Consider the following 21,404-nt stretch of genomic DNA (forward strand, 5'->3'; position numbering starts at 1 on the left):
AGGCTATTGATCTCTCCATCTCACCAGATGTCACCGGCTAGTGTGGGCTGGGGTTAGAGCGTCTGTGTGCATGACTGAGGGCTCAGATGCCTTGCTTCTTTTTAAATTTAGACTTTTTTTGTGTTGAGATTTTGTGAAAATTTCTCTTGCTTTGCAATTTTTGATTTCTGAAGCACAGTTAGAGAATGGAGAAAGGGAGCATTCAGATCATTTACAAAAGACAAAACTCACCATGAAGACCACCATGAAAGTAAAAGAGAGAAATTACCTGATAGATTTATTACAGTAGATGCAAAACGTGCATGCTTGATTCGCCTTAAATGCCTTCTTACATTTACTGTAAGTGGAATGCTATTCTTTCCAATTTTTGTTTTTGGTTTCGATCATTTTGCCATGTGATTGAAAATGCATGATTGAGCTGCTCAGAATCAGCTGTTTTCTTCTTGTGGCTTTAGTTAGCAGTTAATTTACTTACTAGATATTTATAATCAGTAGTATCTGTATTAGTTGCACAAAAGGGAATGGGCATGTCTTTTTGTGGGGGCTCAGTTGTCAGCAGCCCCTTTTTTCCAACTCAATACAATATGTGCTGAAACATGACTGTAAGCATGTCAGGCGCACATAATACGTTGTGTTTAAAAAAAAAAAAAAAAAAAAAAAAAAAAGGTTGCAAATTAATAAATTTGTAATTTTGCTTTTTTTGACATTCAGGCACACAAAGAAAGCTAATTTACGATCTGTGGCCTGGTCAGTTCCTAAAAATATGACAAAATTTAATCTGGTCTCATTTAACAGACACATATGTGCACAGCCTGTGAACCGTAAGCTCACACTGACTGACTGACTGACCACCCATTCACTGCTGCTCAATTCATTGCTGATGGATCCATTGTCATCTAAGTACTGAATGAGCTTTGATTCGTTTTCTTTTTGTTTTTATGGGCTGAAATCACGTAACTGCTTTACTTATCCTAATGACCGCTTACATCTTCCCTGCTTCTTGCCTGCGTTTTAGGACTTCTTTATGATCAATAACAGCAAGCAGGTGAGTGCACTTACTGTAATTGTTGTTGCCCTGTATGGATTTAATCAGTCTTTGTTTATATGTTATACTACATGTCCTATTGTTCTTCGAGCTACATGTTTGTTTAAATCCGTTTCATTTTTTGTCCAACAGAATATACTGCTGTGTTTCCCATACAACATCTCCTCCTCCCCACGTCTGTTTTTTTAACATAACACTGTACATCGCAGATCTAACTCTTCTAATCTGTTATTAGCAAACTAGCTGGCACCCCACCCCACCACTAGCTATCGTCACCATTAGAATCAAGTTCTGTGGGAAACACTGTACTGTACACCTTTGAGACTTTTGTCATGTTTGCTTGGGACCATGAATGTGATAACTTTCTTGTTTGACTGTGCTTTGAACCTTGTTGTGTTTTCAGGGCATGTGAGTTGCTGAGTTTGTGGCTGACTCTAACAAAAACAGCAAAAAATTTGATCATGAAAAAATCGCCCTCTAAGCTTTGCTGTTTTGCCCACAGAAAGAGGCAGAAGACGACATGCTGGGCTCGAAAAAAGTCAAGGAGCTGTCAGTCATCGATGGCCGTCGAGCTCAAAACTGCAACATCCTTCTCTCGCGGTAAGTTTAGCACAACATTATAATCCTTTTAACAAACCTTACTGACACAGTATGAAATATTTTTAATCCACTCATCTGTTGTGTACTCCAGATTAAAGCTTTCAAATGAGGAGATCAAGAGAGCTATTCTCACCATGGATGAACAGGAGGACCTTCCCAAAGACATGCTGGAGCAGGTACAGCATCAGGTTTCCTGCATGCAACAGTGCTTCTTCTCTGCTACTCGCTGCAGTGTATTGACATGTACCTAGTTACTGTAATTGTGGGGCAGGGGATTAGAGAAACTTGGTTTCCCCAGGTGGATCTCTCCTGGAGAACTCAGGATTCTTGGTCAGTTCTTGGTAATCTACTTTTTACATGTACAGTCTCATGCAAAAGTTTAGGCACCCCTTGATAAATAACAGATTTTGGTGATTTTTTGTTTGAACAGATGTTAACACAGTTTCTCTTGGAAATGGAAAAAATGCACAATATTTTCAGCAAACAGTGATGCATAGTTACTTCTTATGCCATAAATTGAACAAAAATAAAAAATAAAAACATTATTATGGCATGGTGCAAAAGTTTGGGCACCCTACACAATCAGTACTTAGTAACACCTCCTCTGGCAGAGGAGGTGTGTAAGTGGTCATAACATGAACTACAGTCCTGTACATGTTACCCTATGAATCTGTAACAGAGCAGAAATACCAGTGTGTGTGAATTATATCCAACATCCATTGTCCACCACACAATCATTTTTTCCTCCATTTTGTTTACTTTCCTTAAGGTAGTGAAATGGAGCAATGAATAGCTCTGTGCTTCAGTTTTGTTGGAGTTAAAAAGACCAATGGCTGCAACTCTCAAAACTGCAGCTCACATTTGCATTTTCATGCTACACACTCCAGAACACAAAAACAAAGTAAATCAATGTTGTGTCACTTGGAGAAAGTGCTAGCATGGAACATGTTTGTGTCTTTAATCACATTATTCAACAAGCGAGTTCAAAGTACAAAATCAACAATTTTAAAGTTTAAATGTATAGTTTATTTATGCATTGTGTAATGTCAGACTTTAACTGTCCTGCGCGTTCTTTTATGAAGACTAATCGGACTCAAATAGCACCTTTCAAACATTTATTATCATAACTGAATGGACCATTGAATAGAGCAATTTACAGAGCTCTGGGTTCCATTTCTCTGAAGCCCTATCAACAACACCAAAACAATTCAATCTGCCTTCAGAGCAGAGGAACCCTATTCTCCTCAACCCAGCTGATTTTATACAATTCAAATGTGCAATTGTAGGCTGGTCTGGTCCTCTCGTGCTGTTCCATTGGTCCATCTATCCACAGTTCCCCTGATCTGCCATCTCTTAATTACATTTCTTACTGTGGAAACTGCAAGCTGACAACGCTTTGCTATCTTCTTGTAGCCTTCTCCTGCATTGTGGGCGTCAATAACTTTCATTTTCAGGGTCTTACACAGCTGCTTAGAGGAACCCATGGTTGCTGGGTGTCCACAAGTGTGTGCACAAGGTTTGAAGAGTCAAAGTATTTGTACAGCTTTGAAATTGGCATTTACCAATGACAGCTGTTGCTGTGCATCAGATCTAACGAGCTGATTAAGGTCTGATACCTTGTGAGAGACTTTGAGACTCTGGAACTCTTAGGGTGCCCAAACTTTTGCACCATGCCATAATAATGTTTTTATTTTTTATTTTTGTTCAATTTATGGCATAAGAAGTAACTATGCATCACTGTTTGCTGAAAATATTGTGCATTTTTTCCATTTCCAAGAGAAACTGTGTTAACATCTGTTCAAATAAAAAATCACCAAAATCTGTTATTTATCAAGGGGTGCCTAAACTTTTGCATAAGACTGTACACTTGTGCAAGACAGAGACTTGTGACAAGGATATCTATCAAAAAACATAATAATAAAAGTGAAACTACAATAATACAAGATATCCTTTAGAAATCTTAATAAGTTTCTCCTGCTCAACATTTGTGTTGTTTGTGTGACTTTAGTGTTCCAACAAAAATCAGGGATCAGTGTATTACTTACTATGGGTAAGCTAAGTAGTGCTTCCAAAATAAAATCAGAGGTAGGGGAAAATCTGAAAATCTGACTACTCCCCCTACTGCATGCTTATGCAAGTTTACAGTGTCAGGGTTACAGTGCATGTAAACATGGAAGTTGAATTTTAAAGTAATCTGGTTTCTTGTGTGCATATAAACACAAATGGACGCCACAACAGCTCATGAAGACTCAAATGTATTTTGACAAAGTGATGTGACATTAGGTGTTCTATGTAAAGTGAAGTAATGCATCTCAGGACTGACTTCATGTCTATTATAGGTTTGTAGAGCCCTTTCACAAAATGTGTGCTAGGTGATATTCATTGTGTTATATATCTGATAGTGGTATATTTTATTGATGTTGACTTTGCATTGATGAGGCTTTGAGATGCAATAATATGTTAGTAGAGATTCAACCCTGTTCATTAGCTACTATATGGGAAAAAATGCTTTTACAGACTGAGAAAGCAGGATAAATCTTTCCACTGCCTCTAAGTGAAAGAAGTTTAGCTGAGCATGTGTTATATGCAGTATGCTAAGTAAAGTCTTTTCCTGCCCCATCAGCTACTGAAGTTTGTCCCAGAGAAGAGTGATGTGGATCTTCTGGAGGAGCACAAACATGAGCTCGACCGAATGGCAAAACCAGACCGTTTCCTCTATGAGATGAGCAGGTACTTTACTCGTGCAGCATTAATCTTTTTCTCAAGTGTACCTTTTTAATTCAATACTAAGCAGGTTCTTATCTCCGAGCTGACAGCCTCAGGTCAGTGCAGCACTCTGCTGACAAACAATAGCCATTGTTTCCTCTTAGTCATAGCAGATACATTAAATGGCACATGGGGTTCCACTTAGGAGGGAACAATAGCTGTCTGTATGAATCACCATTTTTAAGTTGTCTTACTGAACAGAGTCTGGAATGTAATAACAGTGTTTTCCTTGAAGTTTTGTAAACAAAGTCCTATAAAATAAAAGGAAACAAGTCACAGCTCCTCCACTAACTGCATCAATATATCTACCAAGCAAAGATCAGAAGACTTATACAGTTGGTGTTTTAATAATTTACTGTAGGTTTCCAGGTTTTCACCACTCTAGTCCAAATACAGAATAAGCTGGAGGACAGATGTGTCACTGGAATTGATTAGCTGTAGAGTCAGTGGCTTATAGGCTGAAATCATAAACGCTGCCAAAAATAAGGCCCATTACCGCAACTAAAACTTGTATATGTGTCATTTAGTGAGCACACAGGCAGCTTGCTTTATTTTTGTTCAAGCACAGTGTCCATGTTTGTGGCTTTTGTCTAAATTTGTAGATTTCCTTGTTTATAATGTATTATTTCTGTCTATTTTTGTTTTACTTTTAAACACATTTTCCATCTCCTGTCCAGAATAAACCACTACCAGCAGAGGCTGCAGTCTCTATACTTCAAAAAGAAGTTTCCAGAGAGGATAGCTGAGATCAAGCCTAAAGTTGAAGGTGGGGAAAGGCTTGCTCGCCATGGACATTAAATAAAACAATATTTTTTATAAATGTGCTAGACTGCAAAGTATTGTCTTTTATTTCTAAATATCCAGAAGTCTCTTATAGTTTAGTAAGGAAAGTCACCAAAGAAAAATGTCTCCTAAGTCTAAAAATACATTTGAATCCATGGGAAACATACATTTTCTTTATGTTTCAGCTCTAACCAAGGCATCTAAAGAGGTTTTACACAGTAGAAACCTGAAGCAGCTGTTGGAGGTGGTGCTAGCCTTTGGAAACTACATGAACAAGGGTCAGAGGGGGAATGCTTATGGCTTCAAAGTGTCTTCACTCAACAAGATCGCTGATACCAAATCCAGTATTGACAAGTGAGAACATTTTTAACATACAGTATACTGCAGGCAGTAACATAAAGAATGTGTGGGATATAAAAGTTACATCTGGAACTGAGATGGTGATATCGATGAAACTCCATATGGGTATTCATACCTGAACTTACGTAATAAAAGCAATATATTACATGTTTGACAAGTTCACTGCATTAGAAGGTTGGTTCAGCTCGTTATCTTCGGTTTGCAGAAACATCACTCTCCTGCACTACCTGATCAGCATCCTGGAGAAGAAATATCCCAACGTCCTGAAGTTCCAGGAGGACCTGCAGAGTGTCCCAGAGGCAGCCAAAGTCAAGTAGGTGGAGCAGTGGTTCTTAGTTTGGGGTTTAGGACCCTCAAAGGGGTCGCAGGATAAAATTAGGTGGGTCACAAGATGATTTAACATGGTAGGAAATAAGATAAACCATGGGCTGTATAAAATATGGACAGCATGACAGCTCCCTGAAGTAAAACCATCTCAAATGGATCGCACCCTGGTGGCTGGTTGCAGTATAGGTCATAAATTCTGTCTCCTCCATGTTAGCAGATGGCACACGAGCCAGACTAAAAACTCAAAGTACAGATAAAACATTTTCAAGAGGTCACTTCTGTGGTTTTTAGTAGATATTATCATGCAGATGTGTGAATAAGTGGCCATTTCTCTGGTAGGTTTATTTTTAATAAGTTATTTGATGATATAAAAAGGGGTGTATTTCACTTGATTTGGCATCCCAATACTGTCACTGGACTTCTCGTCGCTACTGCACCAAATCTGGTTGCAAAAAAGCAAGATGGCAGCCACCGTATTCATGATATTTTGGCTTCATTTTTGCATAGTGGAGGGAAGTGGTGATGCCATGTCCATCATATATATGTCAAGGAGAAAAAAAATTTGTGATGAGTCAGGATTAGATGTGCCCTTTTTTTTATTATACAGTTATATACAGATGTTGGCAACCACTGCCTTAGAGAACCTGTTTCCAAACTTTTAGCTTTCATTAAAACTCATTCCTAGATTCTGTGTATAACCACCACCTTTCTTTCTTTCTTGCAGCATGACTGAGCTGGAAAAAGATATCTGCAACCTGCGCAGTGGCTTGAAAAGTGTCGAGAGCGTGAGTCACAAAGATTTATTAGACAATACGTGTTATGCATTGGCCATGCTGTTATAACATTTTAGTCCAAAGATAATGTCACTCATTTTTCTCTTCTGTCCTCCCACTCGCAGGAGCTTGAATACCAAAAGAATCGACCCCAAGAACAGGGCGACAAGTTTGTATCGGTAGTGAGTCAGTTCATCACTGTGGCCAGCTTCAGCTTCTCTGATGTGGAGGACTCTCTCGGCGAGGCAAAAGAACTGGTAAGTCATTATGGCTGTGCGGTTTCTGCAGAAAACTGTCCGTCTGAGCTGACCGGCTGACCACTACCTGGAGACAAAGATGCTGAAAGCTTGCATCCCATTTCCTCTCCACACAGCTATTTCTACACACTTTACTGACCTCATCAGTCACCTTTCTAGGAAAGCTAACAGCAGGAGTGAAGTGTTTCAGTTTCCTGTTTCCTGCACTTTACTCATCACTAATGCGGTAACAAAAGCAATCACAGTACTAAAGCAAATAACAAACCTGGATTTTACCTGGGCCCTATTCTCAGTGAAACTGGCTTTTTTTACTACTGGAAACTTAATAATCATCTTTTGAGGGAGAGTCTGACATCTTGAAGTTAGATTTATGTCTGTCCACCTTTATTGTTCCGAAGCAGGAAGAGTTTTTACGTTGAGCACAGTTTGTGTACTACATTGGCCCAAGGGCTCAGCTCATCACACGGTAAACATTCATTTCTGTGAATCATTTACTATGTGCCATATTTGAGACTGTTTAGTGTGGTCCTCCATACCACATAGCCTTCTGATCCTCTAAATAGCTTTTTGCATCTTGTGTGTGTATATGTTGCAGAATGTCAAGATATAAAGGAAAAGGTGACATTTATTATGAAATTCTGTTTCTTGGTTCCTGTTGTTAGGAATTGCAAACCTGTTTGCACAGTTGAATGCACTGCATGTTAAAAAAATGCATCTTTGCTCCCTCTGATACGAGTTTGCATGTCACAGACAGAACTGTCGTTAACTAACAGATGTATGTTCTCAGCGTGATATCACATCTGGATGTTCTCCTTTTTAACTTGCTGTGAAAAATACCCAACAAACACATTGTCTTAATTTGGGCTCTGGCTCCAGTCTCTGGCCTCAGCACTAATCACTAGTCAGATCTGGGTTAACATGGGCTTCAAAGCCCAACTACTGATAACTTGCTCTGATTTCAAAGGGCTGGGACCTAATGAGTCTCCTGTAAAACAGTCAAAGACAAAAATAAAACATAGTTCTACTGTGTCCTGCTGTTAATCTAACCTAATGTGTGCCCCTCCCTGTGTGCCCCCTTCTTTTTTACCACAGTTCCTGAGGGCAGTAAAGCACTTCAGTGAGGATGCCAGCAGAATGCAGCCAGATGAGTTTTTTGGCATATTCGACCAGTTCCTGCAGTCGTTCTCCGAGGCTCAGCAGGAGAACGAGAACATCCGAAAACGCAAAGAAGAGGAGGAGCGCAGGGCCAAGATGGAAGCTCAGGTACATTATTAGTCCCTGTTTCCATACAATTCGTGAAGAACCAATCACTAATGAACATGTTAAATCCCATTTGTTAAAACTGTGTGGTTGTTCTTAGAGGATTATGGGCATGACAACTTCTCAGATGGTTGCCTAGCAACAACACTGTTGACAAGACACCAGGAAATCACTGTGCCCCTCTAGAAACTGCTCCAGAGGTGCCATCAGGCGGCTGTTGTTGCATTTAGACAGTGCCAGACTAGCTGTTTCCCTGGTTCCAGTCCTTATATTAAGCTAAGCTAATCAGCTGCACAGCTTCATATTTAGTGTCCAGACATGAGTGGTCTTGATGCTCTCAACTAAAGAAAGCAAATAAGTGTGTTCCTCAAATCTCTGAACTAGGTTAACACATTTAGAGAGATGTTTTATTTGTTCATACAGTCACTTTCATTTCTGTCACCAGCTAAAAGAACAGAGGGAGAAAGAGCGAAAGGCCCGGAAGGCAAAGGCAAACGGGGAGGATGATGGTGGTGAGTTTGATGATTTGGTGTCGGCGCTACGATCGGGTGAGGTCTTTGACAAGGACTTGTCCAAGATGAAACGCAACCGCAAACGCATCAACAGCCAGACCACGGACTCGAACAGAGAGCGCCCAGTCACAAAACTTAACTTCTGAGGAGTGGCTGAGTGCAGCAAGGGTGATGAAATCACCCGTCCACCCTGCCAGCACTTCCCACAGTTATTTTCACTGTGGGTCGACCCAACACGCACATTCCTCAGCACCCTCCTCCGCCACCACCCAGTTCAACAAGCCACGACCTCACATTGTCGCTGTAGAGCCCCACACAGCACCACGTTTAGACCTTTCATCCTCTGATTTCCCACAACCAAAATCTGTTATTAATGACCAAATCAGATAATTAGTTTGGTCGAATGACATGTTTTCAGAAGATGTCATGTAGGACCAGGATGATTTACTTCATTTGAGGTGAAAGAGATGCTCAAAGCTGTTTTGATGGGAACCATTCTGTCTGTGCTGCTGTCTAATAGCTGCAGTGAGAAATGTGCAGTTATTAGACAGCTTCAGGGTTTGGCGCTCGATCCAAACAGGAAGATGATTCCATTAAAAACACAAGGGGCCATTTTGTATTGACTAATTTCATAGATTGAGATTGACTGCGTTCACACCCCTGAATTGTCAAAGAGACGGTTTTTGGAGTATGAGCGGGAGGATTCATCCCAATTCCCAAATTTGATTGTTCCTCAGTTCTCAATCAACCCGGAAGTCATACTGTCTGCCATCTTGAAGGACATGCCAAAGCTCTTATTCCTGCTCTGAGGAGTGAGGATCGAGAAGGCTGCCTAGAGGAAACATGTGCAAGGACACAAGAGACCATCCATTGTGGAAGTCTTTATGGACCAAAAACACGCCTCTTTATCAGAAATCAGTTCATAATTGGGTGCTTCAGAGGAAAGGATGTCTCTCAAAACATTTCCTTGATTCCTCTCTCCTCACATTTTTTTCCCCTCACATCCTACACACTAAGCCACAAGGAAAAAACATAAGTGAGAGAAACTTGGATCCAAGTAAAGGAATTGAGATGTACCCTGAATCTAAGCTCCCTGTCAGCGCTGCCGCTTTATTGCAGTCAGGACCATCCTAAGACTGAGACACAGTGTTGTTAAACATACATTGTTTAACTACAGGTGACGCAGCTGAAAAGCAGATTTTTATTTCTATTCACCATTATTTGCATGCAGCATTTATATATCTGATTGCTGTATGTTTTATTTGAACTGTTTTCTGTTAAGAGCTGGCCTTAACTATCTTGAGTTTAATTGTTGAGTGGGTACTCTGAAAGGCCTGGGGCTAATCTGCATTCTCAACATGGACATTCATGTCATAGATTACATATATCTATAAATACGGTTGTGTATTGGTTATACATGGACATATGAATTCATAATTACTATGCTAAATGCAATTAAACTCATGTCCGACGACTGCAATACAGTTCTTTTCACCTCTGAAGGGAGTGCCCTCCATTTATGTCTTTGTTTGAATAGATGAAATATGTTTTCTGCACATGGGCTGGATTTATGCTGCAAAAAAAGGAAAGAGGAAACAAAACCCTGTTTCCAAAAAACATCACAATGTGGATGTGTAACTTCTGATTTCAGTCTGCCATTAGCAGCCGTGTGAATTCATCCAATGTCAGACACTTACAATAAACTTTTATAATTTAAATATCACTTTCCATTGTACAGTGACCTGATAATAAAAGGGAGAAGACAGTTTTGAGTTCTTGTATTAAGTTAAGCACACCTGAAGTCATTCTTATGCAGCATTAATTTTGAGTCAAAAGTCATTTTTCATCACCACAGTCCTGAGTAAACGTCCCTCTGACAGCAGCTCATAACGCCATCTAGTGGTCAGTAAGCACTACTGCACAGCGCACACTCAGCTCTTTCAGCCAGTAAATGTTCATACTTGTTGTCAACAAGCCAATTATATTCCTAGTAAAAGTTAACTTTGTTTTCTGGAATTACCTCAGGGTAGCCATACACTGATTACTGGTAAATATCAGTGTTATATACTGACTATTTTAACTTTGAAGTCAAATGACACAATGCAGTATAAATATTATTGTAGTTAGCCTGAAGTGGTAAATGTATTTATTTAATTTACTACTCAATGAAATCTTACTCGGGTCATGATTAACTCAAAGAGAAAACAAAGTGTTCTACTGTCTCTTTAAAACAGTTTATTAAAGGTCCAATTCTCTTCTTGGAGGGCTTAAAGCTGGTACAACGTCTGCAGCTACAGAAACACTTTGGAGTACTAATGTTCAAAATACTTTTAATGTATAATCATGTTAGAAATCAACACTTTTAACTGAGGCTCACTTCAGCAGAAAACCACACGTCAGCTCATCATCTGGCTCCTGTACAAAGCATGAAACTCCGGTGTAGAAAGCTCTGCCAGCAACTTCCACCACTACAGCCCGGAAGTCTCCACACTTGGTCTCCTGGACGGAAACAAAAGGCAATCAAAACATACCTCAGTGAAAACAGGTTTTTAAATGGACAGGACATTTTTGGCAACCCAGCATTTATTTCTGAGGGTGCGTCGGTCACAGGTGAACTAATGAAGCTGTGTGACGAAACTGAGCCGGATGAGGCAACATTACCTTTATGATAAGTGGAAACTGGAAGTGTTACATTGATTGATCTGAATTAGGATGGATGGATTTTCATTTTAAGATCTAAAAGTCTTGTAGGATAAAATCTACTTGCTTGCTTTTGATTATACAGTTTAGTCTCTGTCTGGTTTATAACAAACACTTAACTCTCTGTTGAACACAGCAGAGGATTATTCAACCTGAAGAGAGACAGAGAGTGATGTTATCTTAAACCGGCTCCTGACCTTTGGTTAATGACACATTATCACCAAGGCAGTTAACCCAGAAATCATTCATTCACCCATGACCATTTTATTAGCATATGTGCAGAGGTAGAGCCTGAGGGTTGGCCAGTCTGACTGACACCCCTCACCCCCACTCCCCAACCTGAGCGGTAGGTAGGTAGGTACTTTACTGATCTCTCAATGGGGAAACTTCTCTGTTTCAGCAGCAATGGAGAACTAACAACACCATGAACTAGTACCTAATTTGCTTGGTGCTAGCATTGCTGGGAAAGTAGGGGCATATTCAGACGTATACAGTGACATAATTAACATGGCTGTGTGGTGGCTCTCTAGTGGAAAGCAAACTGGTTCTTAGAAGGTTCGCAAGATGAACCAGCTCCGAGCTAGCACTTGTAGTTCGTGTTTGTGGAAAAGGGGTAGCTATGACTTAGCATTCCTTGTTGGCAAGTCAAACTAATGACCACAAAGAGATGGAAAAACAGCCACAAAGAGACAAAACAACCACTGAGTGGTACCTCGACAGCTTTTCCTGTGAACTGGGATCCAGTAACTCCGCTCTGAAACGTCCTGGTCTGGTTCAGCTGGATAAGTCCTTTGTGGTATTGAAGAGCCACTCGAGCTGTAACACCAGAACCAGTGGGGCTTCGATCCACCTGAGGACACAGCGATTAAACCAGGTGAAGCCAGGTTAAGACAGCACTAATTAACCAAACGTGTGGGGTCTGCTCCGTACGTTTGGTCTTTTTTCTTTAGTATTTTCCAACATACTCTTGATTCATCCAAAAGTCCTGTTAAAAGTTTAAATATTTATCTTGCAGCAAGTGTCTTCCCAACTTCTTTCTGCAGATTTTATATTAAAGTATAATATATTGTGTATTACTGACACAAACAGGACTCGATCCATGCTGATGTCAAAAACTGTTACCCTGACCCTATGCTTGGATCATTTTATAAAATGTTAATGTTTTCCCCCAGTTCAAATAACGAGATAATTTCTCATGTTAATAAAATACCTGAGCTTCAGCAAACACACAGATATTGGATGTGGCATCAGAGGAAAAGTCGTCTTTTCCGTCTGTGAGGATGGTGCCATAGAGGAAAGCCAGATCATCACTGATTGGGTGGTTCAACTTCACCTAGAAGAAAGTAACACAAACCATGTCAAGGATGGATGGAAAACTCCTTTACATACACTTCAGCTCCTACATTACTTGTCTGGAGCTTTTTTTTTTTCATGCCTTTCTTTGAGATCACACCTCCCACATGACAGTTTTTCAGTTTGCACTGTGAATACTGTGTGTAATAATTAAAAACAACTGTACAATACAAACTTTCTTACCTGAGATCTGACAGCATTGGTCACTGCTGTGGCTGCGTCTACCAGATCTCGAGTCCTGGACTTGGTCACATCCAGGCCAAACCTCTGGGCGTCTACAAAGGCGTAGAAGGCTCCTCCGTAGCCAACGTCAACGGTCACATCGCCAAATCCTTCCACTGTCACCGTCACATCTAAGTGAAAAGTAGTTTAGTACATCTAGCAGAATGTGAAAACAACCTGGAACCTGAAAGTATTTTGGATTGCTGTGAGGACAGTGTAGCACCTGTAGCAAATGCAAACGCTGGCACGCTGAGGAACCTCACTCCCCCTGTTTTACCATTAGAATACTCAACAAATGCCTTGACCAGACCGCAGGGACAGTGTATGTTCACTTGTGTCTCTGGTGACTGTGGTTCTTTCACCAGTCTGTAGTCCACTGCGAAGCGTCCCAGTGCAATGACGGCGTGTCCACACATGGTGCTGTAGCCCTCGTTGTGCATGAACAGCACCCCCACATGAGCCTCAGGGATCTCGCTGTCCACGATCAGGGCTCCGTACATGTCGTAGTGTCCCCGTGGTTCATACATCAGCATCCTCCTGAGGTGGTCCAGATGTTCCCGCACATAACGGCGTTTGGACAGCACACTGTCACCTTTGACCTCTGGGTAGCCGCCAAGGATGATCCGCAAAGGCTCTCCACCCGTGTGCATGTCGACCACAGAGAGCTCGTCCCCCTCATGAGGTGGCAGCTGCATTTCCATCTCAGTGCTAAGAAAAGATAAAATGGTGCTTTAAGTCAAAAATATAGTGGGATGTGAGAATCCCACATCTGGAAACCACTAAGAGACACGAGTTTTCCACAGTGGGAACATAGATTATTATTCTGAGCAATTATTGTACGTCTGCGCAGTTGTTAAAAGCCAGATCAACAATGGCTTTGTTTAAATTTTTGTTATGACAATTTTCTGTTTGGTTGTAATAACTGGTTACACTTTTAACAAGTGAACTAGGTTTCAATACCAAATTGTATCTTTAAACGAGGCCTTACAACCAGATCACTGCAGAGGGAGAAGAGTGGTCGTGTCAGAGGGAATCCAGTCGCCAGCAGGGCTTTTTTTTATTCATGTGACGTGTAACCGGGTGATAACATTAACGAACCCGTTACCATAAAATCAAGACTTGCTTTTAAAAGTTATGTTGGCCTCATTAGAAGTGAACGGGAGACGGAGCGATGGACCCGTATAGAGACCACTCACTGTGGTAAAATGCTGCAGAAGTCCGGCGATGTTTACAGTTGCACAGCACCATAAATGAACATTCTTACCTGGCTAAAACTTTCAGGCTCAAAGTTCTGCAGACTTATGAGTGTTCCAGTTAGTGCAGACGGTAAAGACGTTAGCGCCACCCAGTGTTCTGGAGGACTGCGTGCTGGAAATGCAAACATGAGGTCCAGATGTACGGAGTGCGGTGGATTCTCTGCAGACTTTTGAACCTGGTTTAAGAAACTGAAAATACTTAAATAATTTATAGCTACTACCAATCTTATTCAGCACTGCTGAACACTGACAGGGAAGACAGGAATGATTTTTTTGTGTTGTACAACAGAGGAGACTAAACAGCAGACGGTGAGCAGGCATCAGTTTCATTATTCATTTCACTGTTGACAGGTTCTCTTGGATGCATGCTAGGTTGTTTGTATATCTAATGTAAAATACATGTATTCCATTGGTGAACAGTCACATGCATACGTCTTTACAGTTGCTACTGGGATCATGGGCAGTCACATAGAAAATGAGAAAACATTCATAACTACAGCTTTACATCTTTCTTATCATTTTTGCATCACAAAGTCCAGTGTCAGTTCATTTAGATTTGAATAGCAGTGTGTAGTAACCCATCATTTAAAATCGACTGTGATTTAAAACATAGTATATATCACTGTTTAAAATGGTGAAACTCAATAGACCTGGGGCAGAGTTGCATCCACCTACTGAACTAATTGCATCTTGTTTTAAAGATTTTTAAAAAGTTAAACATTTTATTATTCAACCACCATTAATGCATCCTTATTCCTGTTTTACATGCATAGGAACGAAGCTCAGACACAGAATTACTGAACAATTAGTAAAAGGAAACGAAGACGAAGTGACAGATTCAAATTTTCATTTTTCCTCCAGATCTTGTTTCATATCCTAATCGTGTATTTATATTACTTTTTATCATAGATTTAACATTTACTATATAAAACATTAGATCCAAAACCAAAAGAGTTTATTCTGTGACCAAAACTTGTCTGAGTGAGGCTTTATTATTGTAAGGCACATATTAATACCTGGAAGTCGCCACTGTCACTCCTGTGAAAACGAATAGCCTGTGGCCTTTCCGGTTAAATTAACATCCCGAAAAAAGGCCCAAGGAGGTCATAAAAATGGTGGCTTTACAAAAAGATTTAAAACATGTTTTTACAAAAGGAGACCTGATCTCAGTTCATCCATATTTGAACTGATCATCCCATCAGGCTAACATGTTTCAACAAGAGCCTTCATTGGAGTATTTTATTTGAGATATGTAGCCAGTAAAAACGCTCCAATTTCCTGGTACAAACACCACAGATGTTTTTGTGTTTTTTTTTCCCCCAGTTTCTTTCTTGGTATTCTTACGTGTACACACAGGACCATAAAGTGTCTCATAAGTCAAAGACTGTTAGAAAAATAACCTGGGTTTTTCGTGCTACAATATGAACTGGATTTCTGCATGCAACACAGTGTTTAATGCAAGAAATGTCTTTGGCAGGACAGAGTCCAGCAGGACATGCACGATTCTTGTATAAAATGTGTTTTGTTTTGTTTTTTAAAGATTCAGGTTGTGGGCTTTTTAACAGTTCATTCAAAAAGGCCCTTCATCTGTTTTCGGTGTGACCGGCCTGGAGACACTGACTGAGTCTTGACTTTTGATTCTCTGCTTTGGAGAAGAAACCGGTGGCAGGGAGAGTCTTCTTTTTATCGAAAGCAACCTGAGGATCTCGCCCACCTGAGACTCGAGGACCGACAGCCGGCCACTCAGGATCTGAATGTCCCCCTTCAGCTCCAGCTTGGCCTCATGGAGTGTCACCGGAACGAGCGCTTGCTCAGACACCGACTGTACAAAAGAGTGTTTGAAGCAGATCTTGTCAACACCAAGACTGTGTTCAAACGGGTTTCTCTCCACCGGGCTCTTTTCCATCGGGCTTCGCTCAAAGGAGCTTCTTGAATCTCCAGTTCTGTCGATACGTAGATCGCTCTTTGTAAAACCACTGTCGCAGGAGTCTGTTTTGTGTAGGGCACTTGTTTCTTTGCCTGCTTCTCCTGCACTGTTGCCGCCCTCCGTGCTCTCCATCTCCCCACGTTCCTCTGATTTGTTGGCTGCTGCTAACTGCTCGGACGACTGCGATCCTTTGGACCACTCCTCTGAGGTCTGTGTCTGCTTTTCTCGCTCAAAGGCAGGAGGCACTGGTGCAGCAGATGTGGCATTTCTAAACTTTGCCCAGCCACTTGCACCTCTGCTGCTGTCATCACCATCTGCAGCTCTCTCTCCACCTGCACCACTACCAAGGCTGTTAACTCTCTGACATAGTTGACTCTTTTCACAAACCCTTGACATGGACTCCCTAACCTCTTGTGTGCAGTTCTTCTCTGACTGTTCAGAGTGGACAAATGCTCGTGGAGGAACTGCCATGCTACTTCCGCTACTTCCGCTGCCTGTGCTCCCCCCTCCTGGGCAGGGTGCATTATTTCGCACAGTGGAGCTGTACTCCTGCTGCTGAGGAGATGCAGACTGACACTGTGTATAAGAGTATGACTCGGTGTGGTGGTGCTGCTCAGGCTCAACTTGCACACAGTTGTGATCAGAATAGGTGTGAGACTCTCCCAGTGTTTGTGCGTCTCTCTGCTGTCTGAACCTCTGGAACAGCTTACGGACTGGATGGTCCTCAGGGATAGACAGAGTCACCTCGCTCTGCTGGCACTCCTGCTCCCTCTTCACATCAGCAATCTTTCTGAAGATTATCTACAAAAGGAATGATTTGTGCATGAGGACTGTGGTGTGGGTTTTACTTTACTTACAGTAGAGCTACACCGTGCACAGTGGTCTCTACTTGGATGTAAGACAATGCACATATACTCTATAAGTCCATTTTAAAGCAAGGATCCAGAGCTGCTATATGTGTTGAAATATTTATGACTTGAAAGCAGCAGTGCACACAGGAGCCTGTTAATGGAGCAATGACTCAACAACATCCTGAGAGTTTCACAGTGCCCTCAGAAGACAAAAGGAAAAGTTGATACAACTTTTCAGCATCTTACTTTTGTTTCTCCTTTTGCTGACATTTTTAATCTGGGAGATGTTCCAAATGTCCACCTATAGAAACAGCAGGGAGCTCCAGGGCACTGCTGCAGCCCACTTGACAGTTATTATAATAATCAAGGTTAAACATTTAACAATAAACCAAATGTATTGCAGGCACTGATTGCATGGATTTCTATCAAAGAAAACACAAAGGAGCATTTGTTCATGTGCAGTTTAAAATACATACATACATAACCTTAAATAGGGCAAATAGTAAATCTTAAACTTACACAGGCATGAGCAGTTGTTAAAGCTGCTCAAATAAATAACAGATGTCTCTTTTCATTGAACACATTTTAAGTAAAAGCCATAAATCTTTCAACGTGTAGCCACAGTTTTCCTTGGGCTTTAGAGCTGCTTCATTGAGACTGATTTCAGTACATATGATTACATAAGAGCTCGTATAAAGTATCTGCACCAAACCAGAAAACACAGAAGCAAAGCATATCAATATTGCAAATTGCACAGTTGTAAGTTGCTACTTTAGATACAGAGATTATATTAAGCAAATAGGAGTCAGTTGAATTCCCTCAGAAATGTGCATAAAGTAGAGGAAAGAGTCTTGTTTCAAATCTGCTATACCTCAAAAAGATGCTGCTCCTGAACAGAAGAGCACAACATACCATATGTATCAGACTGATTTTAAAGGGAATATCCATTAAGAATTTATGTAATGTTGTTCCCAAAGGATGGTATTACAGTAATACTAGATGGGAAAGCAGCACATTTCACCGCCTCAGTGGGATTAATATGTATAACCTGCTCTATCAAACACTAGTAAGTCTTAGTTTGGATTAAGGGTCTAACCTTTGTGATTAGTTTTCACACATTGGTTGTTTAAGTAGAGTAGGTTTGTAATTTTCATTTTATAAATAGGGACTTATGATTGAAAAATTCCAGTCTGACAACTAATGTGGAGTCAGAAGGAGGGCGGCTGTACTGTGAGTGTTTGAGTACCCGTTTCCGTAGGTTGCAGGTGAGGATGAGGTTGCGGGAGAAGGAGCTGGCGAATGCTGTGTAAAACTCCAACACCCTCATCAGAGCCTCTCTCCTGATGACGTGAAGATCGCAGTAGGTTAGGGCTCGGACGTTTGCGCAAGCTCGGGCCAGCGTGGTCTCTTTCCAGAACACATCTCCAAACACGTCGCCTTTACCTGCAACGAACCAGATGTTGTCAGTTTGTTTATTAACGGCACAAAGTGTTAAAGACACAACATCTGTGGCAGATAAAAGATACGTTTAAGAGGAAGAATGTAAAAAGATTAGGGCAATTTATGATTTAATGTGTATAAACTATGTATTAATTTTAACAGGCACAGATAAAACTGGGCCTGCATGTCTTAGATCGTAGTATTGTGCTGAATTACCTAATATTGCGATGACCTCCTCATCCTGGATGACTTCGAGCGACCCAGAGACTACAAAGCAAAGGGTGTCAATGCTCTCTCCGATGTGAAAAATGAGGTCTCCAGGTGCACAGTGTGTGGTCTGAAACTCCACAGCGAGAGAGCGCAGACAGCCGTCGCTGGCCAGACGAAACGCTGGGTGGTCGTTGAACACCTGTCTGTTCAGGTGGACGCAGATATCTGCACGCATGTCTTTGGGACAAATTGCCAGAACCTGAAATAAATGGTGACAAGTTAATTCACATCAGCTCGTCCAGGTTTTACTGCTGCTAGTGACTAATAATAATAATAATAATAATAATAATAACTTATCTGTATCAATGCCCCTCGAATGCCCTTAGACATGGCCCAGGTGGAGACGACAAAGTCCATGACCCTCTCACTCAGGCCTTTGGGAACCTGATAAAGTTTGAGGAAGTCGCGCACATTGTTGAGTATCTCATGGTAGCGGTTTGTGTTAGTGTACATCTGCTGGAAGATGGTGGTGACATTTCCAAAGATGGTCGCGTACAGCAGCGCTAAAACAGAAGATGAAGCGCAGCGTCAGATACTTTTGAGGGGGTGGCAGCTTTACACGCTGACAAACAGGGTGCATTCATTCAACAACATGACATGTATGTATTATTTTAGAAATGTATGATATTTATGGGATTTGTATTTGTAGGGGCTGAGCTATTAGATTATTACATACAGTATTAATGTTTTTAAATACACAATGAGCTGTGGACTGACTCTTTATAGTATAATTCATAATGCACATTTCCTGAGTAAGATTACTCTGTTGCAGCGCTGCAGTGGCCTCAAAGAGTCAGTCAGCATCTCTTATCGTGAGGTTTTACCCACTCAAGGAGAAAGAGTCGTCTCCAGCCATCACAGCAGGATCACAAAGGTTCGGATACATATCTAACGTGATGGCTCATTGTCCGTTTGCCTGCAGGAAAACTCTCCCTTCCCTCTATTCCCCTCTCGTCTCTCACATAATTTCTGTGACTGAGCCATCTTCGTGATTGAGACGCCACCAGAGTAATGGGTGTTTACTTTTGGAAGTACAAACCATGAAACGTGGTTGTCACTTTGTGTTTTCTTCACTGTTTCTATCGCATCAATTTACATGCTGTTTTAGTAGACTAGGCCAAAGGAGGAACACTACAGGGGGAAGCCATTACTGCAACTGCAGTAGGAGATCACAGTAAAACAGACATCCAGACGAAAATAGACACTTCTACTTTTGTGAAGAGGATCAAAGTAATTTAATCTAGGTTGATTTGACTTACTGCTTTTGAAGTAATGATACAATCAGTTTTTAACAGACTCATTTTTGTGAATGAAATATCTGGGATAAGTGAGAGTTGGTGCATTCAATATTTGCCACTCCGCAGTGAACTTCTGATACTGGGAGGTGATGATGATCCACCTTCAGACAGACGCTCAGGCTATGATGGGTGCTGAACAGATTCCAGTGAACCTGTACAACATCTATCCACCATATGTCACTTTTCTGGCAGTCAGTCCTCATCTCTGACTTTCAAATGAAGTCGGTGCTTAAGTGCAAGTCCAAGTCAAGTCATGATTCCTGAAATTCTGAACTTGTGTCAAACTCAAGTCCCAAGTTCTGGACTTGAGTACTACAACACTGGTATCTGTAGTAGACAAGTGTGTGATTTTATTGCTTTTATAATGTCATTTCTATTAGGCACCACTCACACCAAGAAGAGTAATGAGAGAGTAGTGCTATTTATATAATATCAGACCGTTTAGGTTTTTTACCACTGAAAACAAAAATAAAGACAAACTGGATTTGAATGTTTCAAGAAGATTAATGAGTGAGTACTTACAGCCCACCATCATCATAGCCACGGAGAAAATCTTCTCACCATCTGTGGTAGGAGCGATGTTGCCAAATCCAATGGTGGTGAGACTTGTCATGGTGAAGTAGAGAGAAGAGATGTACAGAGTGCCCTTACTGGGGCCACCTTCCCACTGACCTGTGCCGCTGTCGTTGTAGTGGTAAGGAGTTCCTATACTCAGGGCCAGCTGGTAGAGCCAGCTATCATTTTTAATGGTGTTGGTGGTCTCATCGATGACCTCGTAGTCCCCAATGCTGTACCAGATGCAGGCCAGCCAGTGGGCCACCAGGCCAAACACACACACCAGCAGAACCAGAACAGCTGCTCCGTATTCCAGATAGTGGTCCAACTTCCGGGCCACTCGGCCCAAACGGAGCAGGCGGATCACCTTTAGAGAGCTGAAGAGGCTACTTAGACCCTGTAGAGTGAGACAGGAGGAAGCAATGAGCCAGACATACAGTACTGGGATGTAAAGGTGTAACAATTCACTGAAAATTTGTCTGTAAGTATTTAGATTATTGTGTAATTTTTTAAAACTACAAACATGCCAATAATCCAGTGGACTTGCATCCAATATTCACTCTCCTTTTAGCTCTGTTTTGGTTTCCACCAGCTCCTGACTCTTTAGCAGCTAAATGCTTCACTGTGTTAAACAGCTAGCCTTTTCTTTTTTTTGTCAGTTTCCCTTTATGTGCTGGGCAGTTGGTGAACAGTGGGGTTTTAAAGCTTTTTGCTGGAAACAGCTCCCTGCTGTGCAAAACTAATGAGTGTAGTGAGAGTGAACCAAAACACTGAACATCTATGAGCTGAAAGATGCTGAACTGCTGTGTACGACTACTCCAGGAAACTGCAGTTTGCCACATTCAGGGC

General features: G+C 41.2%; 3 protein-coding genes across 5 annotated transcripts in view; 1 reads left to right on the forward strand and 2 right to left on the reverse strand.

Annotated features, from left to right (window-relative positions):
* LOC109953843 (disheveled-associated activator of morphogenesis 1-like) overlaps positions 1-10,468 on the forward strand; it is a 32,190-nt gene extending 21,722 nt beyond the window's left edge. The window contains exons 16-26 of the mRNA XM_020589297.1: positions 1,016-1,045; positions 1,548-1,645; positions 1,737-1,821; positions 4,269-4,375; positions 5,089-5,177; positions 5,380-5,548; positions 5,760-5,867; positions 6,606-6,666; positions 6,780-6,911; positions 8,004-8,174; positions 8,617-10,468. Coding sequence (XP_020444953.1) covers positions 1,016-1,045; positions 1,548-1,645; positions 1,737-1,821; positions 4,269-4,375; positions 5,089-5,177; positions 5,380-5,548; positions 5,760-5,867; positions 6,606-6,666; positions 6,780-6,911; positions 8,004-8,174; positions 8,617-8,829 — 1,263 coding nt within the window. The 3' untranslated portion in view covers positions 8,830-10,468. The remainder of the gene's footprint in view (positions 1-1,015; positions 1,046-1,547; positions 1,646-1,736; positions 1,822-4,268; positions 4,376-5,088; positions 5,178-5,379; positions 5,549-5,759; positions 5,868-6,605; positions 6,667-6,779; positions 6,912-8,003; positions 8,175-8,616) is intronic.
* A 444-nt stretch (positions 10,469-10,912) lies between these two features.
* Positions 10,913-14,318, reverse strand: l3hypdh (trans-L-3-hydroxyproline dehydratase). Of its 3 annotated transcripts, none has more exons than XM_020589355.1 (6): positions 14,223-14,318; positions 13,182-13,666; positions 12,920-13,089; positions 12,594-12,716; positions 12,096-12,233; positions 10,913-11,182 (listed from the first exon to the last, which is right to left on the reverse strand). In XM_020589355.1, exons 2-6 carry the CDS (start codon positions 13,657-13,659, stop codon positions 11,057-11,059), a joined length of 1,035 nt encoding a protein of 344 aa, XP_020445011.1. In that variant the 5' UTR covers positions 13,660-13,666; positions 14,223-14,318; the 3' UTR covers positions 10,913-11,056. The 3 variants fall into 3 exon arrangements, with proteins under 3 accessions (XP_020445011.1, XP_020445016.1, XP_020445021.1); XM_020589360.1 differs by having other exon boundaries at positions 14,155-14,236; XM_020589365.1 differs by lacking the exon at positions 14,223-14,318 and adding an exon at positions 13,919-14,121.
* A 167-nt stretch (positions 14,319-14,485) lies between these two features.
* LOC109952584 (potassium voltage-gated channel subfamily H member 5-like) overlaps positions 14,486-21,404 on the reverse strand; it is a 16,148-nt gene continuing 9,229 nt past the window's right edge. Inside the window, exons 8-12 of the mRNA XM_020587744.1 lie at positions 20,523-20,952; positions 19,012-19,205; positions 18,649-18,901; positions 18,239-18,435; positions 14,486-16,942 (exon numbers count right to left, since the gene is read on the reverse strand). Of these exons, the coding sequence (XP_020443400.1) occupies positions 15,785-16,942; positions 18,239-18,435; positions 18,649-18,901; positions 19,012-19,205; positions 20,523-20,952 (2,232 nt within the window). The 3' untranslated portion in view covers positions 14,486-15,784. The remainder of the gene's footprint in view (positions 16,943-18,238; positions 18,436-18,648; positions 18,902-19,011; positions 19,206-20,522; positions 20,953-21,404) is intronic.

Source organism: Monopterus albus, unplaced genomic scaffold (assembly GCF_001952655.1).
Source record: "Monopterus albus unplaced genomic scaffold, M_albus_1.0 scaffold9.1, whole genome shotgun sequence".
NCBI classification, from domain to species: Eukaryota; Metazoa; Chordata; class Actinopteri; order Synbranchiformes; family Synbranchidae; genus Monopterus; species Monopterus albus.

Bases quoted from the DNA above. Each gene is read 5' to 3' on its own strand.
- l3hypdh (XM_020589355.1), bottom strand. From the start codon at position 13,659: ATGGAAATGCAGCTGCCACCTCATGAGGGGGACGAGCTCTCTGTGGTC. The intron at 12,234-12,593 runs GTATTTTATTAA...CTGTGTCCTCAG, and splicing joins GTGTGTTTGCTGAAGCTCAG to GTGGATCGAAGCCCCACTGG. The intron at 11,183-12,095 runs GTACCACTCAGT...GTTTCCGTCCAG, and splicing joins TCACAGGAAAAGCTGTCGAG to GAGACCAAGTGTGGAGACTT.